We start from the raw sequence: 23,233 nt of genomic DNA on the forward strand, positions 1-23,233 counted from the left end.
TTGTACACCTGCCTTGCTCTGAAATGACACGGAGTCCTGGTGTACTTATTGATGAGCTGCTTGCACTGCACCTGGGCAGGTTCTTTCTTATCTCTGCTAACTGGACCATGCTGCCTACCACCCAGTCATGTGCCCAGTTACCGGCTATCTTAGTCTTGCCCTGGCTGCTCCTGCTCCATTCAACCTCTCATAGTGACACTCTACCGACCTTCTGGCCAGCCATTGGCTGATCAGGTCTTTATTACCCGATCAGGTGACAAAGCAATTTTACACAAAACAGGAGAAGCTTGATGATGCCAGCATCTGGGCTGCAACCAGATCTCTGGCACAGTAGACAGCATCTGAATACACAGTTTACAACTGTTCCCGTAGATAGTATTTAGCTATTGTGAACGTTAGCCTTCAGACTGGGAAAGGAAGACATGATTTTGAACATGTTTAGCTTTTTCCCTGTTTATACTCTTAAGCTGTAACTAAGTAATTGCTAAGGATATCATGCCCTATCCAGACAGACCATGTTGACTGTAAAGCTTCATGGCTGTCATGCTTTAGACATTGCCACTTGGTAGGTGTGGTCAAGGGAATTAGAAGGCTCATCTTTTATCTCCCTACTTTCTGGTATTAGATTTTGTCATCTAATGGAGATCTGGTAGGAGGAGAAACCCTGGCTTACTCGGGTCACAGCTCTTCAAGCTTGGAGCTGCATAAGCCTGGGCTGTACACTTGGCCTTACATATAGTTATAATACAGCTCATGGGAGAAAGCCAGGCAGCCAAAGTCACAACAGACATGGGAAGCTGACTTTAGGCTCCTACCAGCCAAAAGACTCTTCCCTGTTACTGCAAGCTCAGAAAAGCTGATGAAATGGTGATGTAAAGGAAGTCATTCGACAGCAGTAAGGCCTTGATTATACCCTCGTGTAGAAGCCAGGGCAGAACAGGTAAAGCCACAGAGGTAGGGGTATTCTGTTTTGTTACTAAATTTGAATGATACAAGTAATTTTCCCCAAATTCAAGCTTCCATCATCACCAAGTTTCTTCCTTTAAGCTGCCTTGAACTATTGAGACAAAACAAAAGCCAGATGGAAGGCGGCCTGACAGAACAGAGGCAGTGTGCCTTCACACTGTGTAAGGGAATACACCATTAGACTCCCGTGGTTGCATGTCGGCCCTTTTCAGCTAAAGCTGCTGAACAGCACAAAGCTCTGCGAGGGCTAGTCAGCTCCATGTCAGACTGAAGACAAGCTGTCAGAGGCCAGCAAGATTACTCAGCCAGGAAAGGTGCCCGCTGCCAAGCCTAACAACCTGAGTTCAATCTCTGGAAACCCATGCAGGGAGAGGAGTCCCACTAAACCACAATAATAAGTCTCAGAATGGTTGACAGCGAACATGAAAAGGACTTTTAAGTCTATATGGCATTCTGGAGACTGCACAGATCCATGAAGACAGTGCCTGTTCTTTTATGGGAGCCACTTGTATACTCTGGTTTTGGTGTCCTATGACTAGCCTAGATGTGATATTTGTAAGTTAATCAGTCAGCATTAATAGATGTGCACACATTTCCCCTGGAAATTCAGGTCTTGCTCAGCCACATTCAAGTCTAGTGACTGGAAGCAGCAAGGTCATAGCTGGCTAAGTTGTTGAGTTTGGCTAGCCAGAGGCAGCTGGAAATGGGCCCTGCTCCGTGGAAATCATTGGCACTTTGGGGATCACTCACCGTGATGTGTAGCTGCGTGGCCCACAAGGCCTTCTGCTATGCTACAGCAGCTTGTCACCTTGGATCAGAAGCTGGTTTAACAGCAGAGTGTGCTGAGAAGTTGGAGGATCAAGAAGTAAACAGACACAACTCTGTTCTCAACAATTTAATGTAAAAGAATAATAAAAATGGTAGGGTTTCAGTTCTTAATACATTCTTGGAATGTTGGCCTCCCAGAGAGCATTATTTCAAACAGTTGAAGACTTAGCTAACTGTTCTGACTCAAAGACAGTTTGTTGAAATTTGAAAAGACTTGGTTCCATGGGGTTGTAGTAGCTAATTTATCAAGAGAATTAAATACAAACATGTCAATGTCTCAGCTAACAAAGAGTAATATGCCAGAAACAGCTGGGGCAGACAGGAGAGCAAACAATCCTAATATTACTTTTCCCTTGTAACAATATTAATACTTGAACATAAATTAATTATACATTCATTATGGTGTTTTAAAACAGTCACGCCCAAATAAATTTATATCATCGAAAGATGTACACACACTATATGCCTGCTTAAGCACAGCTTTTTGTCCAGCAGCCCTTGGACACATGTTAATAGAATCCTCTGCTTCTCAAGCTAATGTAGATCTGGCTGTCGTTTTGTAGAAGACACACTGAAACGTCAAACCTCACCAAGCTGGGACTCTGGTGCTGGAAACACCAGGACGAAACCAGTGGTTCTCAAACTTGAGCTTGCATCCCAGCCACCGGGATAGTTTGAAAGACACCCTGATAGTCCCTTTTAATGAAGCCCCCAAATCTCTGCTTCGAGAGTTACATGGGGTATGACTGTATTTCTGACAGTGCCTGGGGAACCCTACTTTGAGAACCACTGGCTCACCTAGGCACTGAGCACCAACCACCCCATTGCTGTTCAGTCACACCAGCTACTGTCCACTATTCAACTGCAGGGGGCAGTGTGGAGCTGGTCCTTTGACACCATTGCTCAGCATCTTCTGGTGTCAAGAGAAATCTGGGCCTGCTCACAGGGCACTCCCCTGCTGGCCCACAATGCACTTTACAACTAAAGCCATTTACAGTATATTTGAAATGTTTTGTTTAATGCTGAAAAACTTACCCTAGGGGACAGAGGATGTAAAATGAAAAGGCACGTTGTCATGTCGTCCTTGGAAATGAGTTGTTTTCTTCAAAATAACTTCACTTTTACTTCCGAGCCCAAACACTCTATGAGGTAAACAGGCTCTTGTACCTCTCAGGGACAGGGGGCAGGGGCTGTGGTCACTCCAGGACTCTAAAGCAGGGTCTGGGCGTGAGAGCCCTGAGCAGCCGGAAGACAAATGCCTTCCTCAAGTTTAGAAGGAAGGTACCATATGAATCCTTGAAGGAGGCCTCAGAAATAAGCTTTTCAGTAGGGCTGGGAAGGAGTCATTTCTGAGTTTGTTGCAAGATCACATACAAAAGCAGTGCGCAGGCTCCAAGGCACAGGCAGGATGCTCTGTACTTCCTAGGCCCCCTGCCATCCGCTAATCAGCTCACTGAGCCAGGCTAGCTAGCATGTCTTATATTTAGTGACAGGGGATCTGCAATCCTGGTGGAAGTCCTCAGCACCTACTGCCCCATCTCAACATTGCACATCTGCCTTGAACTCAAAAGGGTCTTCCAAGTCAGGTGTACCTGTAAGTGTTCACAGCAGCGAAAGGCAGCCCTCATCTGACCCTGTGGCCTTCCATTAACTGCTTTCCCAATCACAGGGGACAGGAATGTGCCACGAGAGCCTGTCCAGGGAGCCCAGGCTGGGCCAGGCTAAGATGAAGCAAGCACTACTGAGGGCCTGAAATGGCTGTTGTCAGGTAAGTGGAAGGAAGCTCATGTGGTCACTGTGTGCAAATGAGGGGCTCATCTTAAGTGGCTCGGTCAGGAGCAGGCCTGGTGGTGGTCTCTGGCCTCCACAGCAAAGGGTTCTGTGCACAGCCTGCCTCCCGGTAAAGTGCGGTGTGCCGGGGCTGTGCTTGGGGTGTCAGCTGGGGGGGGGGCAGCAGTGGGCTCAGCAAAGGGGTGCCAACAACAGCCCTCCTGAGTAAAGCTTGTGTCACCAGAGAAAAGCTGATGGCAGGAACAAACGGCTCCTGGCTCCCACAGCATAACAGCTTCTTAACCCAAACGGGGAAAGGCTCATGAAATAAAGGGGACACGTCCAAGGTGAGGGACAGTCTTCATAGGAACACAAAGGCAAGCTGTCTTCTGAAAGGATTACCTTAGGACTAAGTTAAAAACACACGCTTATCTCCCCCATGAGTCAAATTTAAGATTGCTACTATTGCTTCTTCCAGAAGGTCATGAAAAAAAATTTAAGCCTTGAAAAAAGAATTCAATTTGTTTAAAAGAGCAACAATGTTGGGGGAGACCCAGGATCATTTGGCTCACAAGCTGCTTTAGCATCCTCTGGCCTCAGGAAGCATCCCTGGATATCCACCCACTTTCTGTGAGGAAATTTAAAATCCTTTTCTTTAGGACCTTGTCCAGATAACTGGGAAGGCGACTTTTAGAGGGGATCTCTCATCGCTTCTGGAGGTGATCTTTAATTATAATAGTCTTCACAGTCACATAGCGTGCAGGACTCAAGTTCAATGAACTACAGAGAACCTTCTCCCTATCTGACAGCAGCTCAAACCCAGGAAGGTTCTCAATGGCTGCAAACTCGCTGTCTTTGCCATCCTCCTTCCCCCTTTTGGAGCTGGCCAGGTTTTTGTTCTCCTTCCTCCTCTCCCGTTTGTGTCTAGCAGCCTCATATTCAGCCGACTCCTCCATTTTTGTAATGCCATTGCGCCGGTAGCGCTGCAGCTCTCGGATCTTGGCGCGAAGCATCTTTTCTTTGTGCATGTTTTCAAATAAATCATCAAATTCTTTGCAGGACATGAACTGGTAGAGTGGCCGTAGTTTCAGCCGCAGCTCTTTCTCCTCCTTGGTGATCTTTCTCTTCAATGTCTTCTCCTTCTCCTTCTTGTCCTTGCCCAGGAAGGCTGGTACCAGGTTATAGTCTCTGGCAATGTTCTTCCGGCGCTGCCTCTCCTTCAACTTCCGCACATACATGTCTACATGGGCACGCTTGAGCTCAATCTCCACATCATCATCATCATAGTTCACAGACAGCCCACTGATGAGCGTCTCGGCATCCTGGTCATACTCTATCTCATAATCATCTCGCAGTGGCATGTAGCCCAGCTGCTGCTGCTCAGCCACAGAGATGTCCAATGGGGGTAAAGGTGTGGTAAGGCTAGGCTAGAGAGTACCTCCACTGGGACCAGGTATGATCTGTCACCCGGTTGGGGATGGTGTCAGGGATGCAGGCTTTGCCCAAGTTCCCATGGATATACATGCTAACGTAGTGCTCCATCACTTCCTGGGGAGTCCGTGAAGCACCAACATGTGCAGCCATGTCTTCCTATAATGACAAAAGCCAGACCATCAAGCCACTTCACTCAAGTTCCTCCCACCATCTCACAAAGCTTTATTTGGGCTGCTTCCTATCAATGCTTCTTTCTCTTTCTCTCTCTCTCTCTCTCTCTCTCTCTCTCTCTCTCTCTCNTCTCTCTCTCTCTCTCTCTCTCTCTCTCTCTCTCTCTCTCTCATACACACACACCAGTTATCCCCTGAAAGATGTTCAGGTATGCATCCCAACAAAGGAACCTACATAGTTGTACCTGAGCGGGAAGATCCAGGGCTACAGACTTGTGCAAGGCTATATGGGAGCTGGTGACAGCTGGCTAAAAGTCATTCTTTGTTCTTTGACTTCTTAAAGAAAGAGAAACCAGACATGTGCTATTGGACATTTTACCCACTGCAAATCCTGGAGAACATTTGAAGACAATATGGTGTCAGAGGACATACTTCTCACTCAGACTAAAAAGCAGACTTGCCAACTTGCCCAGAGGGCAAAGCAAGTCCATGCAGAATGACTACAAATGACTGTTTCTCTGTGCATCCTAGGACAGAAGGCCAGCCAGGACTCCTTTAGCTTTGTTCCAGCCTTAGGTTCTAGACCGTAGTTTGTTCCTCTCTCAGGTGGCTGGAGATGATGGGTATACAGAAGCTAACTGCAGGGCGGCCACTGCTGAAAGCCTTCTCCACTTCTGCAAGAAAGGAAACTGAATGGCTCCCTCAATCTTTTCCTTTTGCCAAGAGGCCTCTTCCTTAAAGTCAACCACTAAAGCCACTTCAGAAAGTAATTGCTCAAAATGCACACTCATTTCCCGGTTGCTATTCTCAACCCAAGTTCCAGAACCAGCAATACCTCTTTTGAGCTGCAGGCTATACAGAGCTTAGTGGGGGTCAAGTTACTTTGGGCCCCAAATGGTCATGCCTGATCCAATCTCTATGCCCTTGGTGGCCAGTTGGAGCTGATGGCTGTCCTGATCATAAGCTAGGTAGTGTGTGAGGTAAAAAGGCTCAATTCAGCTAAGCAGCCCTTTATCTGGGCTTTTTATGGGACATATACCTGGAGCATAGAGCTCCTGGACCCTCCCACTGGCCTGAGTCATTGTAGGTTAACCTTAACAAAGCAAAATGAAGAAAGCAATTTTGAGACATGGAGGCAGCTTCTCCAAAGACTCCTAAGGATAAAAGTGAAGATTATAGCAAGGGATAGACTCTGGTCTTCTGGGTGGATGGGTTGGGTTACAAGACTCCAACTTGAAATGTCTCTATTAGCCTCACCCCAGCTTGTTCTTCTCAGGAAGCAGTCTAAAACACCAAGGCATCACTATGGCTGGCTGCTGCTGATCCTTGCAGAGCCTCTGATCCTGTCCAGCAAAGACAAAATCACTCAGGCCAGACAGGGTCTGGTTTTCTCAGAGATGCTCCTCTAGGCCTTGGTGAGGTGTTCAGAGAGTAGCATACAAGGTTTCTCAGTTGCAAAGACTTACATACATGTGCATATATGTGGTGCAGAGGCCAGAGGATGACATCAGGTCTATTCCTTAATCCTTCTCCACTTTCTTTGGTCTCTTACAGAACCTAGAGGTCATTGATTCAGCTGGATTAGCTGACCACTTAGCCCAAGAACTTGAGATTCTCAGCTGAGGTCCCATTCACAAGGTAGTAGGAAAGGTCAGATGCATTGGGAGGCACAAGCACAGTACCCAGGGCCTAGACAGTCTGAGATCTGCAACACCACTCCTGCTATTAGGAACTATCAGGTTCACTCAAACTGTGAATGTACTTGTGTGTACGTGGTCCAAGTGCACAGTCTTCCAAAGCGTTCCTTCTGGCTCCACCTCTTCTTTCCTTCACTCGTGCTGCCTCCTAGCCTGTGACAGCTCCTCTTAAGGACTTTGTTGTAGTCAAATTAAAAGTAACAGTTAAGTGTACCTGCATATATCATCTTACTGAGACTTCACAGCTGTCCCCAAGAGAGCAGTGTTCTTACTGCCCACAGCTCAAGGTCAATAAACCTTTGGGTGAGCTACCATAGGGCACATGGCCAGTCACCACGTGCATCTCAAATTTAGCAGTCAGGCCAGGAGTACTGCCTGTCACCACATGCTTGGCACCCCAGGCCTCTCCTGTCAATGCATCACACGCTGACTAGTTTGCCTTATAGACTCACTGACACTGTGACCATACATCAAGGCTGGACACTGCTCTTTCCTGGTTCAACCAGCTCTCAAGCTCCACAGGATGGCAGGCTCTGAATCTGACTGGTGGAAGGGTGCTATGCACACAGTTCCCGACGTTTCCAGCACCTTGACTGACTCGGGCGGGCCTCACAGTTTCCTTCCTGTCCTTCCTCTTCAGCAGACAACCCTACCACAACCAGGCTGACACTTAACTCCATTGTTGTCTTTATTCTTCCAGCAACTGGACTGTGAAGCACAAATCAGGCTGAGGTTGGCCATAACCAGGGGCTGGGCTTTCTTTCCTAAAAGGTTTGAGGCTGGACTTTGGGGTAGGAAGGACCATGTATCCTCTGGGTAGAGGGAGCCCTGGCTCCTTTTACCTCTCTTCAAATGAAAGAGCCTCTATCAAAAGGTGCAAAGTCTGCAGCCCCCTTTCCTGGGGAGGTGCGCCTACAGGCCAGGGGGAAAAGGAAACATAATGCCCTTGAAAGCATTTTGAAGTTACCAGGGGAAGGCAGGTCCAAAGCACTGATGACAATGTACCCAGTAAAGTGCTCCCAGGCAGTTCTACCTCGTTCTCTTCATCCCCAGATGGTCAGTGCTAGCCAGAGCTGCCGTCAGCCTCTCAAGCCCCCAGTGAGCTCCCACAGCTAGGCCACTGCTGCACCTGCTAGCCCATCATGACTCTGTACATGCTCAGATCACACCCTCCCAGTCTTGAGAGGGGCAGCAGGACAGCGTGGCCAGGAAAAAGGCAGGTCGGGCCACCACTAGCTCAGCCAGTTATATAAAGGGACATCTAGACATGACTTTTCTTCCTGCCTTACAGGACACAGTTGGCCTTTGAGATAGCCGACTCACACTACTCTGAGTATTGGACAACCCTGAGACCTCATTTCCTTGGGCACTGCTCCAGCCTCTTCTGTGTTTAAGTACACTTCCCTGGTTAGTCTGATTCAGCTACAATTGGGAGTTAGTGCTCTATGTGACCTCCAAGCTATTTAACTACCCAGGATCTTTCCTCCTCTAGTCTATCCTTATCATGTTTACCAATCCTTCTGTCAGACACATAGGCTGACAACTCACTCCTGCTAACTCTGAAAGTCTTCCACCCTGGTGAAAAGGACGATGGTCCTACAGCCTGGGAGATCCTATAGATGACAAGACAGTACCTGGGCTGGTAACTGGCACCAGCAGGTCTGTACTGTGCTGTCAGTGATCCAATGAGACATGGGCCACAAAGACCTGGGCCCAGATTCTAGCTGAGCTCACCTTTTAGTACAGTTGGCTACAGTAAAGAGGGGGGTGGGGGCATCTGCCTTAGAGTGTGGAACAGTCAGAGGAATAAGGGGATAGTACAACACCCCTGCCTTGAGGCCTGGCACCAGGCAATGGGCATCAGCCTTAACACCCTTTCCATAACTCTGTCTAGCACCTGGCACATGGCTTAGCCTGGGTGCAGATGTGCTACCCAGGGTGCTCCATCTGTCCCTAGGGACAAGAACCTTCTCCGTTGGTTCCTCTTACTACATTCAAAACCACAAAAGCTGGCACAAGCCCCTCTTTCCCCCGATGGATGACCCTGAAGAGGAGCTGGTCCTCTCAAACTGCCTCTTCTGTAACAGACCAGTGTCTTTAGAGCCAAGCTTTTAACACCCCAATCACATACTGGCTGGGGCTTAAGGCTTTTCCAATCAGGACTCCATACAAGTTCACCTTCATTCATTTACCATCCCATAGGAAGAGTCCGTATATTCAGCCCTCTACTTCAGGCAAACTATGACAGCTTCTGCCTAGCCTACAAATACAACCAAATCCTAGATCAAAAAACACTTCCTTGCTCCATGCTGCCTTCCCACCTATGCAGCCTTTTCTTGTCCTTCTCAACACTGATTGGAGTCCTACTCAGTCACACTGCAAGGTCATAGCTGATCCAGCAGTGTCTCTCCAGAGGGGCTAATGCATAACAGACTGCTGAACATATGCCAGTGGGTAGGAGAATGAATGCATAATGCAGCAATCTGCACAGTGGGCATGGTTCAGCCTGTGAGTGTCAACTATTATCTAAAGAGTCTACTCCACCTGCCTCGAGGGACAAGTACTTTCTCCGTTGGTTCCTCTTACTACATTCAAAACCACACAAGCTGGCATGAGCCCCACTTTCCCCTGATGGATGCCCCTGTAGAGGTGCTGGTCCTCTCAAACTGCCTCTTCTGTGACACTTCAGTGTCTTTAGAGCCAAGAAACAAAATTGGTGTCTCATCTACCAAAGCTTGGATTATTCGGAAGCTCTGAATGTCTGCATGCTTGTTCTCATGTGTTCCAGAGCCAACCACAGAGCAGCTGTCTGGAGTCTCTAGGCACCTGGGTAGGCCTGACCTCTGTGTGTTGCTGAGGGCCACCTCTTCTCTCAGTCAACCTCCCTTCTATGGTATGAGCCCCTCTGTGACTTCTCTGTGGTACAGGTTCCAGCTAGAGCTGGCGGAAAGCCTTCCGGTGGTACCACACCTCCAAATGTACCAGTAAACTTCTGGTCTCCAACTATATTACTTAATGCTCTTAGTGCTGTAGCAGAGGCCCAAATTATAATCACACCTAGCCATCACGAGCAAAGCTATGGAAGTCTTCGCAAGTAGCTTATATTCTCACAGTTGCCTTCTTTCAACTGCAACTAAGAACATAAATTCACTCCCACAGTGCTACTTGTGCAAGTCACATGATATGTATATAAAGGGTACAACAGAGCTGGCACAGGCTCTACACAGGTCCAAACTGAGACCTGCTTCAGTGTAGTAGGAGACAAGCTCAGAAAAGAGCCACATATCCAAGCTGTAGTGCCTCCTGTGGAGAAAACAAAGGCACAGAGGAGTAAAGCAGCTGGCCTGAGAGAGCACATACAGAGGGGTCACAGAACCTCCTATTCCTGAGTGAGGCTCAGTGGTTGCATCTCTCCGCCTGGCCCTGAGACTCCTGCTGCTTCCACGGGTAGCAGTCCATACACTACACACAGGTAGTCAAGCCCCAAGGCTTTTCCCCTTGGTCGTTACTTCTTCCAACACCGAGACTGGGCCTCGTGAGAGCCTGCATCCTGAACAAACTCCTCTGGCCTTCCCCAGCCTGTCTGTCCATCCACATTTTCCATGTCTTAGTTCCTGAGTGCTGGGCTTCTGACTGCACTGCATAAATGGGCACAAACACAAGCTGAGGTACACACTCTACAGACCAGGATTGCTTTTTCCTTTTTAACAAAATAAGATAGAACAAAACCAAAACACTGAAGTTGGACAAGACAAACCAACAGAAGCAAATGACAGGGCACAAGAATCAGAGACCCTTGTTCATACTTGGAAGTCCCATAAAAATACTAAACTGAAAATTAAACTATATACATAGAGGACCTGGCCTAGCCCCATGCTGGCCCCGTGCTTGCTGCTTCAGCCTCTGTTCATCTGAGCTCATCTGAGCTTTGCTCAGCTCATTTAGAGGGCCTTGTTCTCCTGGTGTCCTCCTACCCTCAGGCTCTTACATTCTTCTGCAGGGTTCCCTGAATACAGCCCAGATTTCAAGAGCTAAAGCAAGTGCAGTGCTGGGGTCCCTGGGACTAACACTCTCACTCTTTTCAGTGTCTCCTCTGGAAATAGGTGCTGGAGGACTGGTGTGAGGAAAGCAAGGCTCTCTGAAACACTGACATGCAAGGCCATAGATCAGTCAGTAGTCTTGACTGAGGTGAGAGCACCTGAGGCAGAAGAAAGGAAATGATCAAGGGAGTACGCGTGAGCTCAGGGAGAGCCATAGACATTGTCAGGCCCTGCAGGCACTGGAGTGTAATCTAAGAAGCAGAACTGAAGTTGCTGAGGGCCAAAGAGATGCAGCTTATGCTCTCTGAATGCCCTATGTTCATGTGTGAGAAGGGTTATAGAACAGATGGAAGGGAGCGGTAAAACCATGAGAAGTGATCATCATGTTCAGGCCAGAATTAGTATCTACATTACGCACATTGTTTCAATATATGGCCATTGACCAACTGGATGTGGTTGATGGCTTTAGGTTGGCTCTGTGTGTAACTGAGGACAAATGAGTCTTCACTGGCAATCAGAGAGGGATCACCAGGTATGCGACAAGCTCCAGGAACAAAGCAAATGAATGCCAAACTTTCAGCACGGAGGCTCTTCTTCAAGGTCCTTCATGCTGCCTAATCTGTACAAAGCAGATGCTCAATACACACCAATAAACACCACTTAGACACAAAGTAACCCATTGTTTTTGGAGAGCAGGAGCCAGTGTTGGTCACTGGGAAGACATCTGTGGAGTAGAATCCTTCCTAAGTAGGGATGTGGGTCCAGAAGGTCACTCATTCTATGATGATCTGGAACAGGAGGGCAGTAGGGTTGGAGTAGAGGAAGCTCAGGGAAGCTTGGATCAGAGGGCCCTAACATACCAGGGAAGAGTCTGGACAGGAGAGGGTCATGCGGAGCTCCCTGCTTCTCTGAAAGCTTGAAGATGTGACATATTCCTGGAGGCAATGGTGACAATGCAGCCAGATCTCATCCCTAACATCGGTGAGGAATAGAAAGGAGAGCTCCTTAGAGACAGCCAGAGAACAACCAGGAACCCAGCACACTATCTGGCTCACACGAAGGCTCTTGCTACCAGCGAGCCACCTCTACAGAAACCTGACAGCTAGAAAGCAGACCCCAGGATCCATGCCTCTTAAGGGACACGCCTTTGTTCATTCTTTACTGCCCACCCATCACACCATGTCCCGGGTGCTGTGGAGACTAAGACTTAAACAAGATATTGCTACTCACTGAGACCCTTAGCACAGGACACATGCTGACACCCACAGAAAGCACACGAAGCCCTGAATGCAGACTAAGTGCTGGCGGGACGGGCAGCCCAGGCTTCTGGCCTTCCCCACCACCATGCCCAGGAGAACGCAACCGTATCAGGGGAACTCAGCAAAGGACCGTGGGATCTAGCTTGCTGCCATCTGACTCAAGGATAAGCCTGGCAAGGCACAGGGCCTACCCTCTACCCGCGTTCAATGCACACCTCTTGAGGGCGAGTGTGAAGGGCAGACAGCTCCGTGTCGGGGCCATGGGTCAAGGCCCTGCTCTACCAGCTGTGTGACCGCTGGTGACCAACACGTCCCGGGCAGAACCATCCGACCACCTGCGGCCCTCCGCAGCGTGCACCGAGCCAGCCGGCCATGCCCTCCCTTCTAGCCGTAGCCCGCCGCTCACCCAGTTGCCGAAGCCGAACTGCTCGATGGCGTCCAGCAGCAGCTGCTCCTCGCGGCTGGTCCAGCCACCCTCCGCCTCAGGACCCCAGAGTGTGAATCGTCCGCCGTCCACCAGCTGGTAGCCGTGGTAGCGGCGGTGGTGGCCGATCTCCGCGCCGGCCGAGAAGCACTCGGGGCACAGCTCGATGTCCTGGCACTCCGTGCAGCGGAAGCGCAGCGGGCTCACCTCGGCCAAGCAGTACACGCAGTACTTCTTACCCAGCTCCGCCATCTTCCCCCGCTCGCCCGCCGCCCGGCCCGCAGCCGCCGCGCCCCCGGCCGTCAGCGCCCCGCCGCCTGCCGGGCTCGCTGCGCCCGCCGCGCCCGTGCCGCCGCCGGCCGCTGCCACGGCCGCCCCCGCCCAGGCGCCGCCGGAGCCGGCCAGGCGGGCCGCGTCCCGCCTCAGCACGCAGGCGCCCTCCGGCCCGGCCCGGCCGCCGCCGCCGCCGCCGCCGCTGTCTCCCCGCCGCATCGCGCAGGCGCCCCGCGCGCGCCCCCTCGCGGACAGCCGAGTCTTAGCTCTGCGCCTGCGCGCCGGTGCCTCCCGCGGCCTCATGGACTGGAGAAGCCGCGAGGCCCCGCCCTAAGCCTGTCAGCCGGCGGGGCGCGGACCGGAAGTAGGTCGTGCGCGCCACGCCTCTCGCGAACCAGCGTCCAATTAGAGCCTCCCTTCACCTGTTCGCAGATCTTCATTGGCCTAATATTGCCGGGAGGTGGAGAGAAATGAAAGGCGGGTGACCAATCGCGGGGCCCACCGCGCGCCCTGGTTGCCCCGGGAAACCTAACAGCAGGCATCAGCCGGCCTCAGACCCGGGCCGGCGGGTCGAACATGGACAGCCACTACGGGGGCATCGAGGGCGAAGGCCGAGCCGAGGAAGGCCTGGCCGGGCAGTCGCTCGAAATCAAGGTTAGCTCCGAACCTCTGACTCCGGCCAACCCTGTAGAGCAGGAGCCAGAGCCGAAGCCAGAGCCGGAGCCGACGGGAGGGCCGGAGCCTGAGACCGAGACCCAGGCGGTGTCGGACAGCTCAAAAGCGAAGGCTTCGGAGGGGAGCGAGTACGCGCAAGTTGAGGTCCCGGAAAGTCCGGGGGCCGCTGAGACCGCGGGCGAGGCCGTCTCCCCAGAGCCAGAGAGTCTGCCACAGACCCAGCCCAAGACCAAGCCGGAGTCCAAGGAACCAGAGGACAAAGACGAGGACGAGGAGGACGAGGAGGAGGATGAGGACGAGGATGAGGACGAGGATGAGAACGAGGAACCCGACAGGCCCGAGAAGCAGAAGGGCAAGGGGAAGAGGGAGAAGAGGAAGGAGTCACGGTTCCGGCCCTCTCTACCGTTGACCACGATTGTTGAGGAGGGGGCTGCTCCAGGCCCACGAGCTGCCAAAGAGAAAGCAAGGGGGTCACTGAAGAAGAGAGACAGTGAAGAGATCGAGGCGACAGATCGAGAACGACCCCAAAAAAGCACAGAAGAGCAACTTCACCCTGGAGAGGCGAAGGAAGAGGAGAAACAAAAAGTCGAGAAAGGGGCGTCCACTGAAGAGTTTGAGTGGACGGCGGACATGCGGAAGCTGCAAGAGCAGCAGCTGCGCGGTGAGCTGGTGGAACAGTACCACTCCCTGCTAGTGGAGCGGAACCGTTATCAGCGCTACAACATGTACCTCCAGCAGAAGATTCACGAGACCCTACGCAAGAAGGGGCTGGAAGCAGCGGCGGAACCTGGGGACAAGAGCGCTGAACCCGAATCTCCCGAGAAAGAGCAAGAGTACTTGCGCTATCTGGCCATGCTGGAGGAACTGAAGAAACAAGAGGCAGACGACTTAGAGTGGTACCGCCAGGAGGTGCGTGAGCTGAAGCAACAGTGCCAGGAGAAGCAGACCAGGGTGGAGAAAGAGTGGCGGCGCTTCCAGGCCCTCAAGAAGCAGGTGATGATGCAGGTCATGGGCAGTTGCCGCATGCGCGGTGGGCGCCAGGCTGCCCTGAGAGAGGTGGAACAGCTTCAGGCCCTGGAGGATAAGAAGGAGAAGGAGATGAGCGCCGTGCGTCTCGAGAATGTGCAGCTGAAGCAGAGCCTGGTACACTTTGAAACCAGGATGAAGGCCCAGGAGGACTTGGCTGAGGGGCTGCTCCTCATCGACTTTGAACAGCTCAAGATTGAGAACCAGACCTTCAACGAGAAAGTAGAGGAACGAAACGAGGAACTTTTAAAACTGCGCACTAAGGTGACCAGCAACGTGCAGATTATAACACACGTGAAGGAAAAGCTGTCTTTCATAGATACGGAGAACTCATGCAAAAAGGCACAACTTTCGGAAGTGGATGCCCAGGTGGCCCTAGGAAGAGACCTGTTGACAAAGACAAAACAAGCCCGAGATAGCCTGCGAATCGACAACGTCAAGCTGAGTCAGAAATGTGGGCTTCTGGGTAAGGAATCACTCCTCCGAGATTTGGAAGAAAAGGTGGAGAAGACAGAAATGCTCAACAGGCGCCTGGAATCCCTGAAGCGCCATCATGCTGGGCTCGCCTTGTCCTGCAAAGGGGTGAAGCAAAAGATCAGGGAGGCCAAAACGTTCCTCCCCTCTTGACAGTCCTTGACAGGACAGTTGGCAAAAACTTCTGCAACTCCAGAAACTCTTACTCTCTTCTGCCTCTGATTGTCCATTCTGTAGAACTTTGGGTGCAACTTTATTTTTGATCTGTTTTCCAGCTTTCAAATTCCTGATGAACACATCCAGCTAGCAGTAGCTCTACATGAGCTTAAGAAAAATATATCTAGAGAGTGGGGTGATTGAATTGACTTCTAGTGAAAAGCCTTTATAGCCAAGCAGCCCCAGTCTAAAGGGGTGTTAGAACTGTCTCTTGCCTATGTCTAAGGATGACTTAAAGGTTCAATGAGTGGGCAAGGTACAGAAAATCTCTCTGCACTGATCTGATGACTCAAGTCATCTTTGTACTAATTAAACTTAAGAGTGTTGAATCACTGTCCTGATTAGCTCACAAATTCTCATCTCTCAGTGTGCAGGTGCATGTGGTCATATGAAGGCCTGAGGAACATATGGGGCATCTCCTGTATGCCACCTTGATTTTTTTCAGACAGGGTCTCTTACTCAACTGGGACTTTGCAGTTTGGGCTAGTCCAGCTAGCATGATGATTCTGGGATCTGCTTGTCTCTGTTCCCCAACACTGGGGTTACAGTCACGCAAGGCCACGTCTGGCTGTTTTATGTGGATGCCAGGGATTTGAATTCAGATCCTCATGCTTTTAAAACAAGCACTCTTACTCTGAGCCAAAACCTGCATCGGCAATCTGACTATTGGCACTGCATACCTCTGCTTCCTTCAGATGACATAACATACTTTGTTTGCTGAAATATATTGGCTTTGAAGTCAATGACAGTTCATGGCTTGAAAACATTTTATATCACACCATACAAATGCATTACCGAGGACAGTTCAAAAAGCTGACTTCTTCCATCCCCCTCACTTAGTTGCTAGTTTTGGGTTTTCCTCTACCCGATCCTTCAAGGCCAAAGCAGTTGTCTTTGTGCCTCCAACTAAGAGCAGAGGGACTCACAGTATTATGTAGCTGGGGAGGCTCCTGAGGCATTTTCATTGTGATGGTATCCTAGAGAGTTTTGATTCATTCTGCTGATTCCTACCCATCAGCCATGCAACTGAATGCTTCATCCTGAACACTGAACATGGTGGGCAGTGGATCATGTAGGGCACCAAGGTTAGCATGCCTTAAACTCCAAATGTATCCTAAGTAACTATTATATGGCAAGTCCCCAGTGGGTCCTTGATCACAGCCCCTCATGCTGGAGGCATTGCAATCAATCACAAGACACTCTTCACTTGATTGCCTCCCCATTAGTTTTGTTCTAATTAGACCTCAGATGAGTGCTTGATCATGAGATTCCATCAAGTAGTTCAGAACCTGGAAAAAAATGTAACTACCAAAGACATTCTGCTTGATATTTTAAGTCTTATGATTAGTGTGTCTCCTTCAGTATCAAAGGAGGGTCTATAACTCAACCACCTACTCAGAGACAGCCCAAGATATTGGGAAAGGGGGCTTTATTTTGGTGGCTTGCTACAATTAAGATTCTTAAAATTATGTAAGTAGAAATAGGTTTTGTGTACATTCACCTGCAGCTATAACTTAGGGTTTGCCAATGAGCTACTTGTCCATAAAGTATCAGAGTCAATGCCTTCCAGCCCAGCTCATGTATTCAACTTCAGAAGGTTCTAGAGTGCAAGCGACATAGATTCCATGAAAGGAAAGCACCTCAGAGTTGTGTAGTGACCAGTCTGTCTCCCTCTCAAAATATCCTTACTTTTACCCAAATGTGCATATGCTAATAAAATTGAACTCCCTAGGGATTTTTTTTTAAGGTTTTGTTTTGTTGTTCAAGCAAGACAGGGTTTCCTTGTGTAGCCCTGGCTTTTCTGGAACCAGCTCTGTAGACCAGGGTGACCTCAGACTCAGAGATTGGTCTCTGTCTCTTGGGTGCTAGGATTAAAGGCATGCACAACCATCCCAGCTCAGTAAAATTATACATATACCTAGAAGACACAAAAATGCCCAAACCCAACTGACCTAGAATGGACATCTGTCTAAGCCTCATGAAATGGAGAAGCATTTGAGAAAAGACAGGACAAGCCTTCCTTTGAGTGGTAAAATTTAGAGGAATTTCTCCTTTGTGCATTTCTGTATTTATACATTTCTATATATACAAATATATATAATATATACTGGTATGCATATACTTATAAGATATATATTATAAAAACATTCAAGGTAACATTTTTAAATTTATGAGTTCACAAGCAGAAGATACTAAGAGTCCTGGGGATGTAGCTAAGGGGCAAGAGTGTTTAGCATGAGAAGGGCGTTGAGTTGATTCCCCAATGCTGAACTGTAAAATGAACAGCCATATGCCAGTTTAAGCTGGGCTTGCTGCACACATGTAATTCCAATATCATGAGCTACAAAGTGAGTCTTTTCCACGCTCCCTCCCCATCCTCTCTCACATATGCAAGATACTAATAGTTTATAGGCTAAGGGCACTAATCTAGCTGCCTGGAGAATACCCATGGATTTATGGGGCAATTTCAGTCTCTTATTAATCTTTCATAAGCCAGTAGAAAAGAGCTAGGTCCCTCAACCTTCAGTTACAAGGGGAGAAAAAAGATTTTGAGAATTTCAGGGAATTCTCCAAGATCACAGAGCTTCTAAATACCAATGCTTGGCCACTGGCCATGAGATTCAGCACCAGGGCCCTGCTCTTGCCCTCTACCCTGCAGCCTGGGTTTGTTTCTGGTTAGGAGTAGTGTCTACTGGAACTTTAAGACAGGAACAAGAAGCTATTTAGAGAAGGTGGTTCCTTCAAGCCACATGAAACTCCCTGCAAGGTATGGGGATTGGGAGGTGGAGGTGGGGGGAGGGGCTTTGTAAAGAGACCAGAGAGCAGCACACCATTCTATTATGAGCTAGCTCTGGGGGATTTATAGGCAATGCTGACAGAAGTGTCATGGCCATGTCTCTTGGGTAGTAGGCTTGAACACCACCAAATATTTCACAGCATATTTAGTCCCACACAAAGCATATCTACTTGTTTCCATTCAAATCCATCCAAGCGCTTCCAGGTCTTGAGGTCTCATCTCAGAACTGGTTTTAGGCTCTGAGGCTGCCCTCTGCTGGGCAGTCCTTTGCTGCCATTGTTCACCTGAAAGTTCTGCTCAAAGTTCAGGAATGTTACTTATACTCCTGTGCAGCAGTTCCTCCCGATTCTTCAGACGAGCTCATGATGGACAAGACGTCTGAACTGCCAGGCCCACATGAAGGCAGCCAGCAGCGCACACTGCAAGTATTGAAAGGTATGAAGAATCTAGGCCTTACCCAGCTCTGTGCTTGGGTTCCAAAAGGCCCAAAGCAAGTAGGACCTCTCCAGAAAGCATCCAGAAGCCAGCACTTCTCTCAGTGATGGTATGGACCAGCTCTTACCAATCTGCTGTCGGAGCCTGAACAAGCATTCTGTATCATATTCATGGAATTGGAACAACAAATTTCTTCTATGGGGCTGCCATGGAGGCTAATAATTCAGGTATCACACTTGACCCAGAGCCTGGTGTAGCTAGAGCAGCCAGCCAGCTCTCCACAACCCCACAGTCTATCACCTGCAGAGAACAGAGGCTGGCTTGGAGAGTGAAACCATTGGTTTAAAGGGGAAGGCGGCTCTGTGTAAGTCCCTGCTGGAGGCTGGAACACTTTAGGTAATCTTCCAGCGGTCTTAGAAGGTCTACAGGTGACAGCAGTGGGGGTTTGAAAGGAGAGTGACATATACAGGCATTTGTCCTATCTGGTTCCAAGTAGCCTCTGGATCCTACTACATCCACAGCCATTTTCCTAAGTAGTTTACAGGAAGGAGCTCCTCCCCTGAACCCCAAAGTTTGGAAGTTAGAGCTTCCAAACTCCACACAAGCTCCAGAGTTGGAAACAAACACACAAAAACAAAAAAATGTAAAACCTCATAGCTAAGTAGTGTGGTACACGCCTTTAATTCCAGCCCTTGGGAGGCATGATGCCAGCTGTGGTCTACAGAGGGAGTTCAAGACAGCCATCTCTACACAGAGAAACCCTGTCTTGTGGGTGGGGGTGGTCAGAGTGTAAGGAGCCTTGGTTCAGCAGCTAGTACAGCATAAATGAAGGTGGCTGTCTGCTCTCATGGCCACATAGGCTTATGGTGGGGAGGTCAAGGTTCAGGGTTCAGGAAGTGCAGCACAACTGGGATTCCCAGAGGACATGCTCAACTTTGGAAAGCCCCAAGAAGAGTAAATCCCCTGCCTTGCTTTGTGTCTCACAAGCCCTGAGTATATTCTAAAATACTTTCTGCTACACTCCAAAGCAAAAATGTCAGTTAAACCAAAGTACACAGTGAACATAAGTAACAATTTTACATGACTTTATTTTAATAAAACCACATATTTACAATTCAAAAAGTCCTAGTTTGATACACTTTACTAAACAAAATTAAAGGTTAACTGTACAAGCAATTAAAACATGATATGTAGCAAGTGTTATCAGGAGTTTCCTATTGGCAAACTGTTTAAAAATAGTCACAAACTGAGCAGTTAGAAGTACCTAAGCACTGCTCCCAAGGTGACAGGAAGCCTTTCTTGCAAGCTCCCTCCAGAGTAGTGCCAGCTGCCCGGCACCCTCAAGTTTGGGACTGAAAGTCAATGGCAATTGAGGTGGGAGGTACAGACCTCTGCAGGGTCAGTTTCCAGTTTGCCAAAACAGGAGTATGAGAGACACCCTCAAAGTAGAGGAAGGAGGAACTGTATAGCCTCGAAGGAGGGCACATCGGCTCAGACGAGCCCCAGTCAGTCTATAAAGACCTTGTTTGGACTAGAGATGCAGTCAGTGCTCGGCTGGCATGGAGTCTTGTTGGAGAACTTCATGCATGCCCACAGATTTATGTCAAACAAGAAAAGGTAAGGGCTGGGTTGTGAACACAGAGAATCCCACAATGGCATTCACAACAAGGTGCCCAAGTCCCCTTGTCACAACACTTTCTGTATGACTTAAGGAATGTCTTTATGTACAGTAAGAAAATATATACATCTTGAGAGAACAGATGCCCATGTTGTGGGAGAAAACTCAGTACACATCTGCAAGGAAGGACAGCAGACAGGGCTGGGTAGTGCGCATCTTAGGGCCAGCTGGGCCTGGGCTACATTCAGTGTCTGATGTCAGGAATGGCTGGGTTTGGAGGCCATGGATGGCTATGAAGACATCCTCCTCCAAGAGGTCAGACATCAGCCTTTCACGCTAAGGCAGAGAGCTTCATGGAGGGTGCTCTGTGGCCTCCCTGAAGAAGTCACAGACTACAAATGAGACTCCAAGAAAAGAGGAAAGTGGGAGCATGGGGTGAAGAGCACAAATATGACAGCCTGCAGATACACTGGACAGTCACCAACAGGCACAGCAGATGAAGGGAACCCATGCAAACACAGCGCCATGAGGCTGACCCAAGCCTCCCTGCCACATGCTGTAGTCAGTCAAGGGCTCCCCACGGCTCTCAGAAACACAGGGATGGAAAGGGTGAGTTCTGGGGGAGGGAGGTACGGCTGTGGAGGGCTGGGGACCACAGACCACACAGGCATTTGCTGGAAAATACGTTCTCAACCCTGGCCTACCTGCACCCTCAGGAACCAGAATGCCAGTGGCTATCAGGAGGTAACCAGTTTCCACAGATACTGGACTGTTCTACTCTACGTAGAAACTGTTCATTTCTGTGAATTTAGATAATCAAATTTCTTATACAAAGTTCTCAAGTCAAGGAAAAGCTAGAGCAACAAGCACCTCACCATTTGCTGGGAGAAATCAGCTACAATGGAGAAGGGCTCAGGCCGCCAAGAGTGTGGAAGGCGGCCTTACTCCTCCGTCCTTACAGCAGTGTGTGGAGCTCATTTCTAAAGCCAGACGGGGATAGGGGAGAATCACTGGCACTTAGAAGGGATCCAGCTACTCAGGTGACAAAGGCAGAAAGGGACATTCAGCTAAAGCAAGAAAGCCATCTCCCACACAATGGTGTTTTCAGAGGCTGCCGTGCCCAGCCTCCCCAGAAGCAAGCAGGTAAAGAGCAAACTCTGAAGCCCTGTCCTTCCTATCTCTTTACAGGGCCTGTCCCTGTCCCTTTGCAGCATGTGGCTTCCCTGCTCCAACCACTCAGCTCCCAAGATGCAATGAGTGCTACTTTGCAGAGTAGGATCCTAATATGAACTCTCCGCCTTCTTGCTATCATGTGTCAAGGCAACAATGGGTCAATGTCAGCACAAAAGTCAGGCGCTTTTCCAGGAGCCTGTGAGATTCACCAGCAACTACCCTACAAGGGCCCATCTTCCTTACAATGTCCTTGGTAGGGAGATTTAAAACACACCTTTCATCTCTGGAAAGATTATCTCAGTAACTAAATAAGCAATTACTTTCTTACAAGCATATGGGCCAATAACAACTCTGAGGTTTCCTAATAACATTTCTCATGCATCTTGGCTAAGAAAGAGTGTAATGTACCTTCCAGTAGTTGGCATAATAGCATCACAATTTAATTAACTGCTGCTGGAATAAAGATTCAAGGAGACAGCCTGCCCTTTCTTGAACCCATGTAGAAAATGCAGTGGCTAGCCATGACCAATGCCAGTGCATGGGTCCACTGAGCTGCTTAAGGCTAAACCTGGATGTAATTCTGTTTTGTTGTAAGGGCAACTTCAGCATTGGAAATCCGACATGGAAAGAGCTCCTGCTCTTGCCAGGCAGGCTTCAATCTGAAAGCACACAGGTGCCATGTTGAGCTCTGCTTCTCGACGGGTGGGAGTTACCCCTGAGCCTCAATGTCTGAGGGATGGGCTTCCTTTCTCCATCTCCCGGCTGTCTTTCTGCAGTGCAGACAGCACCTGGAACCACAGAGAAGACAACTCTGGTTAGACCTGAGAATCTCATCGAGACAGCAGAAAAGCAGCAGCCATCTGACAGCACACCCCCAAGCCCCACATACCTGCCTGCTAGCCACTGAGGCCCAGGCTTCCCCCAGGGCTCAAACAAGACCCTTCCACTGGTTGCACATGCAGCTGGTCCCTCACTGGGAAGTTGGCCAGAGGTGTGACAGTCTTGAGGTGACTGTGGCCCCCTCTGCTCCCCCAGCTCTTGGCTGATACCTTTCCAAAGGCATCCCACTATACTGCTGCCTAACAGCGGCAGTGACAGCCAGAGGCTCCCTTGCTGCACACCCATTGTGTGCCAAGCAGAGCCTCTGTAAGGTAGGGCTGCCATCTCCTCCAACTCAGCATCTCATCTACACAGTCAGGAAGGTCAGTGCCTGTGAGGGCCCTGGACTGCGGTCAAATACACCAAAAGGCCTGTCCAGTTCCAAAGCCCTGGGAATCCCACCAGCACAGGACCTACCTTGCAGCACAAGTGATGGGAGTGAAGCAGAAACCTACCAAGTGAGGCTCAAGAAAACTAAACAAAAGGAGCAATAGCAGACAAAAGCATCCTTTCCCTTCAAAAGAGCACGACTGCCAACCTAGCCTGCACAGTGTCGTGTTGTGGAAAGCCTGCACAGTGTCGTGTTGTGGAAAGCCTGCACTACCATACACTCGGCACAGAGTTGAAAAGACTGTGCATGTCCCTGTGAGAAGCGTGTGAGCTGCAAGAACTCACCAGTGCCCACCACCATCAGATTACCTGCTATCATTGCCCACAGTGTCTCACGGCAAATGGCCCATGCCCTAGTTCTAACCTAATCCCTAAAACACAAGAAACAAAATCTGGACTGACTCCTTCCTTCTGCATGCTGTGGGTGAGGCATAAGCCCTGCTCTCTCCTGAAACACTGTGGAAGATAGGCAGCTGTGGCTGCGTGAGCAGGTAGTCAGGGAAGGGCAGGCCTGCCTTTCCATCTGAATCCACAAAACCAGCATAAGCGATAGACTGGAAGATTCCAAAACCCCTCCCACAGGCCTCCCACACAGCTTTCAAAGTGACTCTATCTTCAGGCTCTGTTGCCACCATCTTAAATTCTCAGCTTAGCTTCAGAGCCAGGACCCCATGTTTCTAGTCACACTG

The 23,233-nt window shown here is 49.5% G+C and overlaps 3 protein-coding genes across 6 annotated transcripts in view; 1 reads left to right on the top strand and 2 right to left on the bottom strand.

Annotated features, from left to right (window-relative positions):
• Window positions 1-1,792: 1,792 nt before the first annotated feature.
• Window positions 1,793-12,855, bottom strand: Tada2b (transcriptional adaptor 2B). Its single transcript, XM_021210885.2, is given in 3 exon segments — window positions 1,793-5,012; window positions 5,014-5,154; window positions 12,571-12,855. Coding segments are annotated over 3 exon segments (1,263 nt in total). The 5' UTR covers window positions 12,841-12,855; the 3' UTR covers window positions 1,793-4,160.
• Window positions 12,856-13,383: 528 nt separating this feature from the next.
• Window positions 13,384-16,313, top strand: Ccdc96 (coiled-coil domain containing 96). The gene has a single exon (XM_021211189.1). It carries the CDS (start codon window positions 13,438-13,440, stop codon window positions 15,187-15,189), a length of 1,752 nt encoding a protein of 583 aa, XP_021066848.1. The 5' UTR covers window positions 13,384-13,437; the 3' UTR covers window positions 15,190-16,313.
• A 3,235-nt stretch (window positions 16,314-19,548) lies between these two features.
• Tbc1d14 (TBC1 domain family member 14) overlaps window positions 19,549-23,233 on the bottom strand; it is a 90,110-nt gene continuing 86,425 nt past the window's right edge. For 2 of the 4 annotated variants that reach the window (XM_021210300.1, XM_021210303.2), the window contains one exon: window positions 19,549-22,063. In XM_021210300.1, coding sequence (XP_021065959.1) covers window positions 21,998-22,063 — 66 coding nt within the window. In that variant the 3' untranslated portion in view covers window positions 19,549-21,997. The remainder of the gene's footprint in view (window positions 22,064-23,233) is intronic. The other 2 variants (XM_029545127.1, XM_029545125.1) reach the window with 1 other exon arrangement.

Source organism: Mus pahari, chromosome 13 (assembly GCF_900095145.1).
Source record: "Mus pahari chromosome 13, PAHARI_EIJ_v1.1, whole genome shotgun sequence".
NCBI classification, from domain to species: Eukaryota; Metazoa; Chordata; class Mammalia; order Rodentia; family Muridae; genus Mus; species Mus pahari.

What these genes read in the sequence shown, in the direction of transcription:
- Ccdc96 (XM_021211189.1), top strand. Translation starts at nt 13,438, where the DNA reads ATGGACAGCCACTACGGGGGCATCGAGGGCGAAGGCCGAGCCGAGGAA.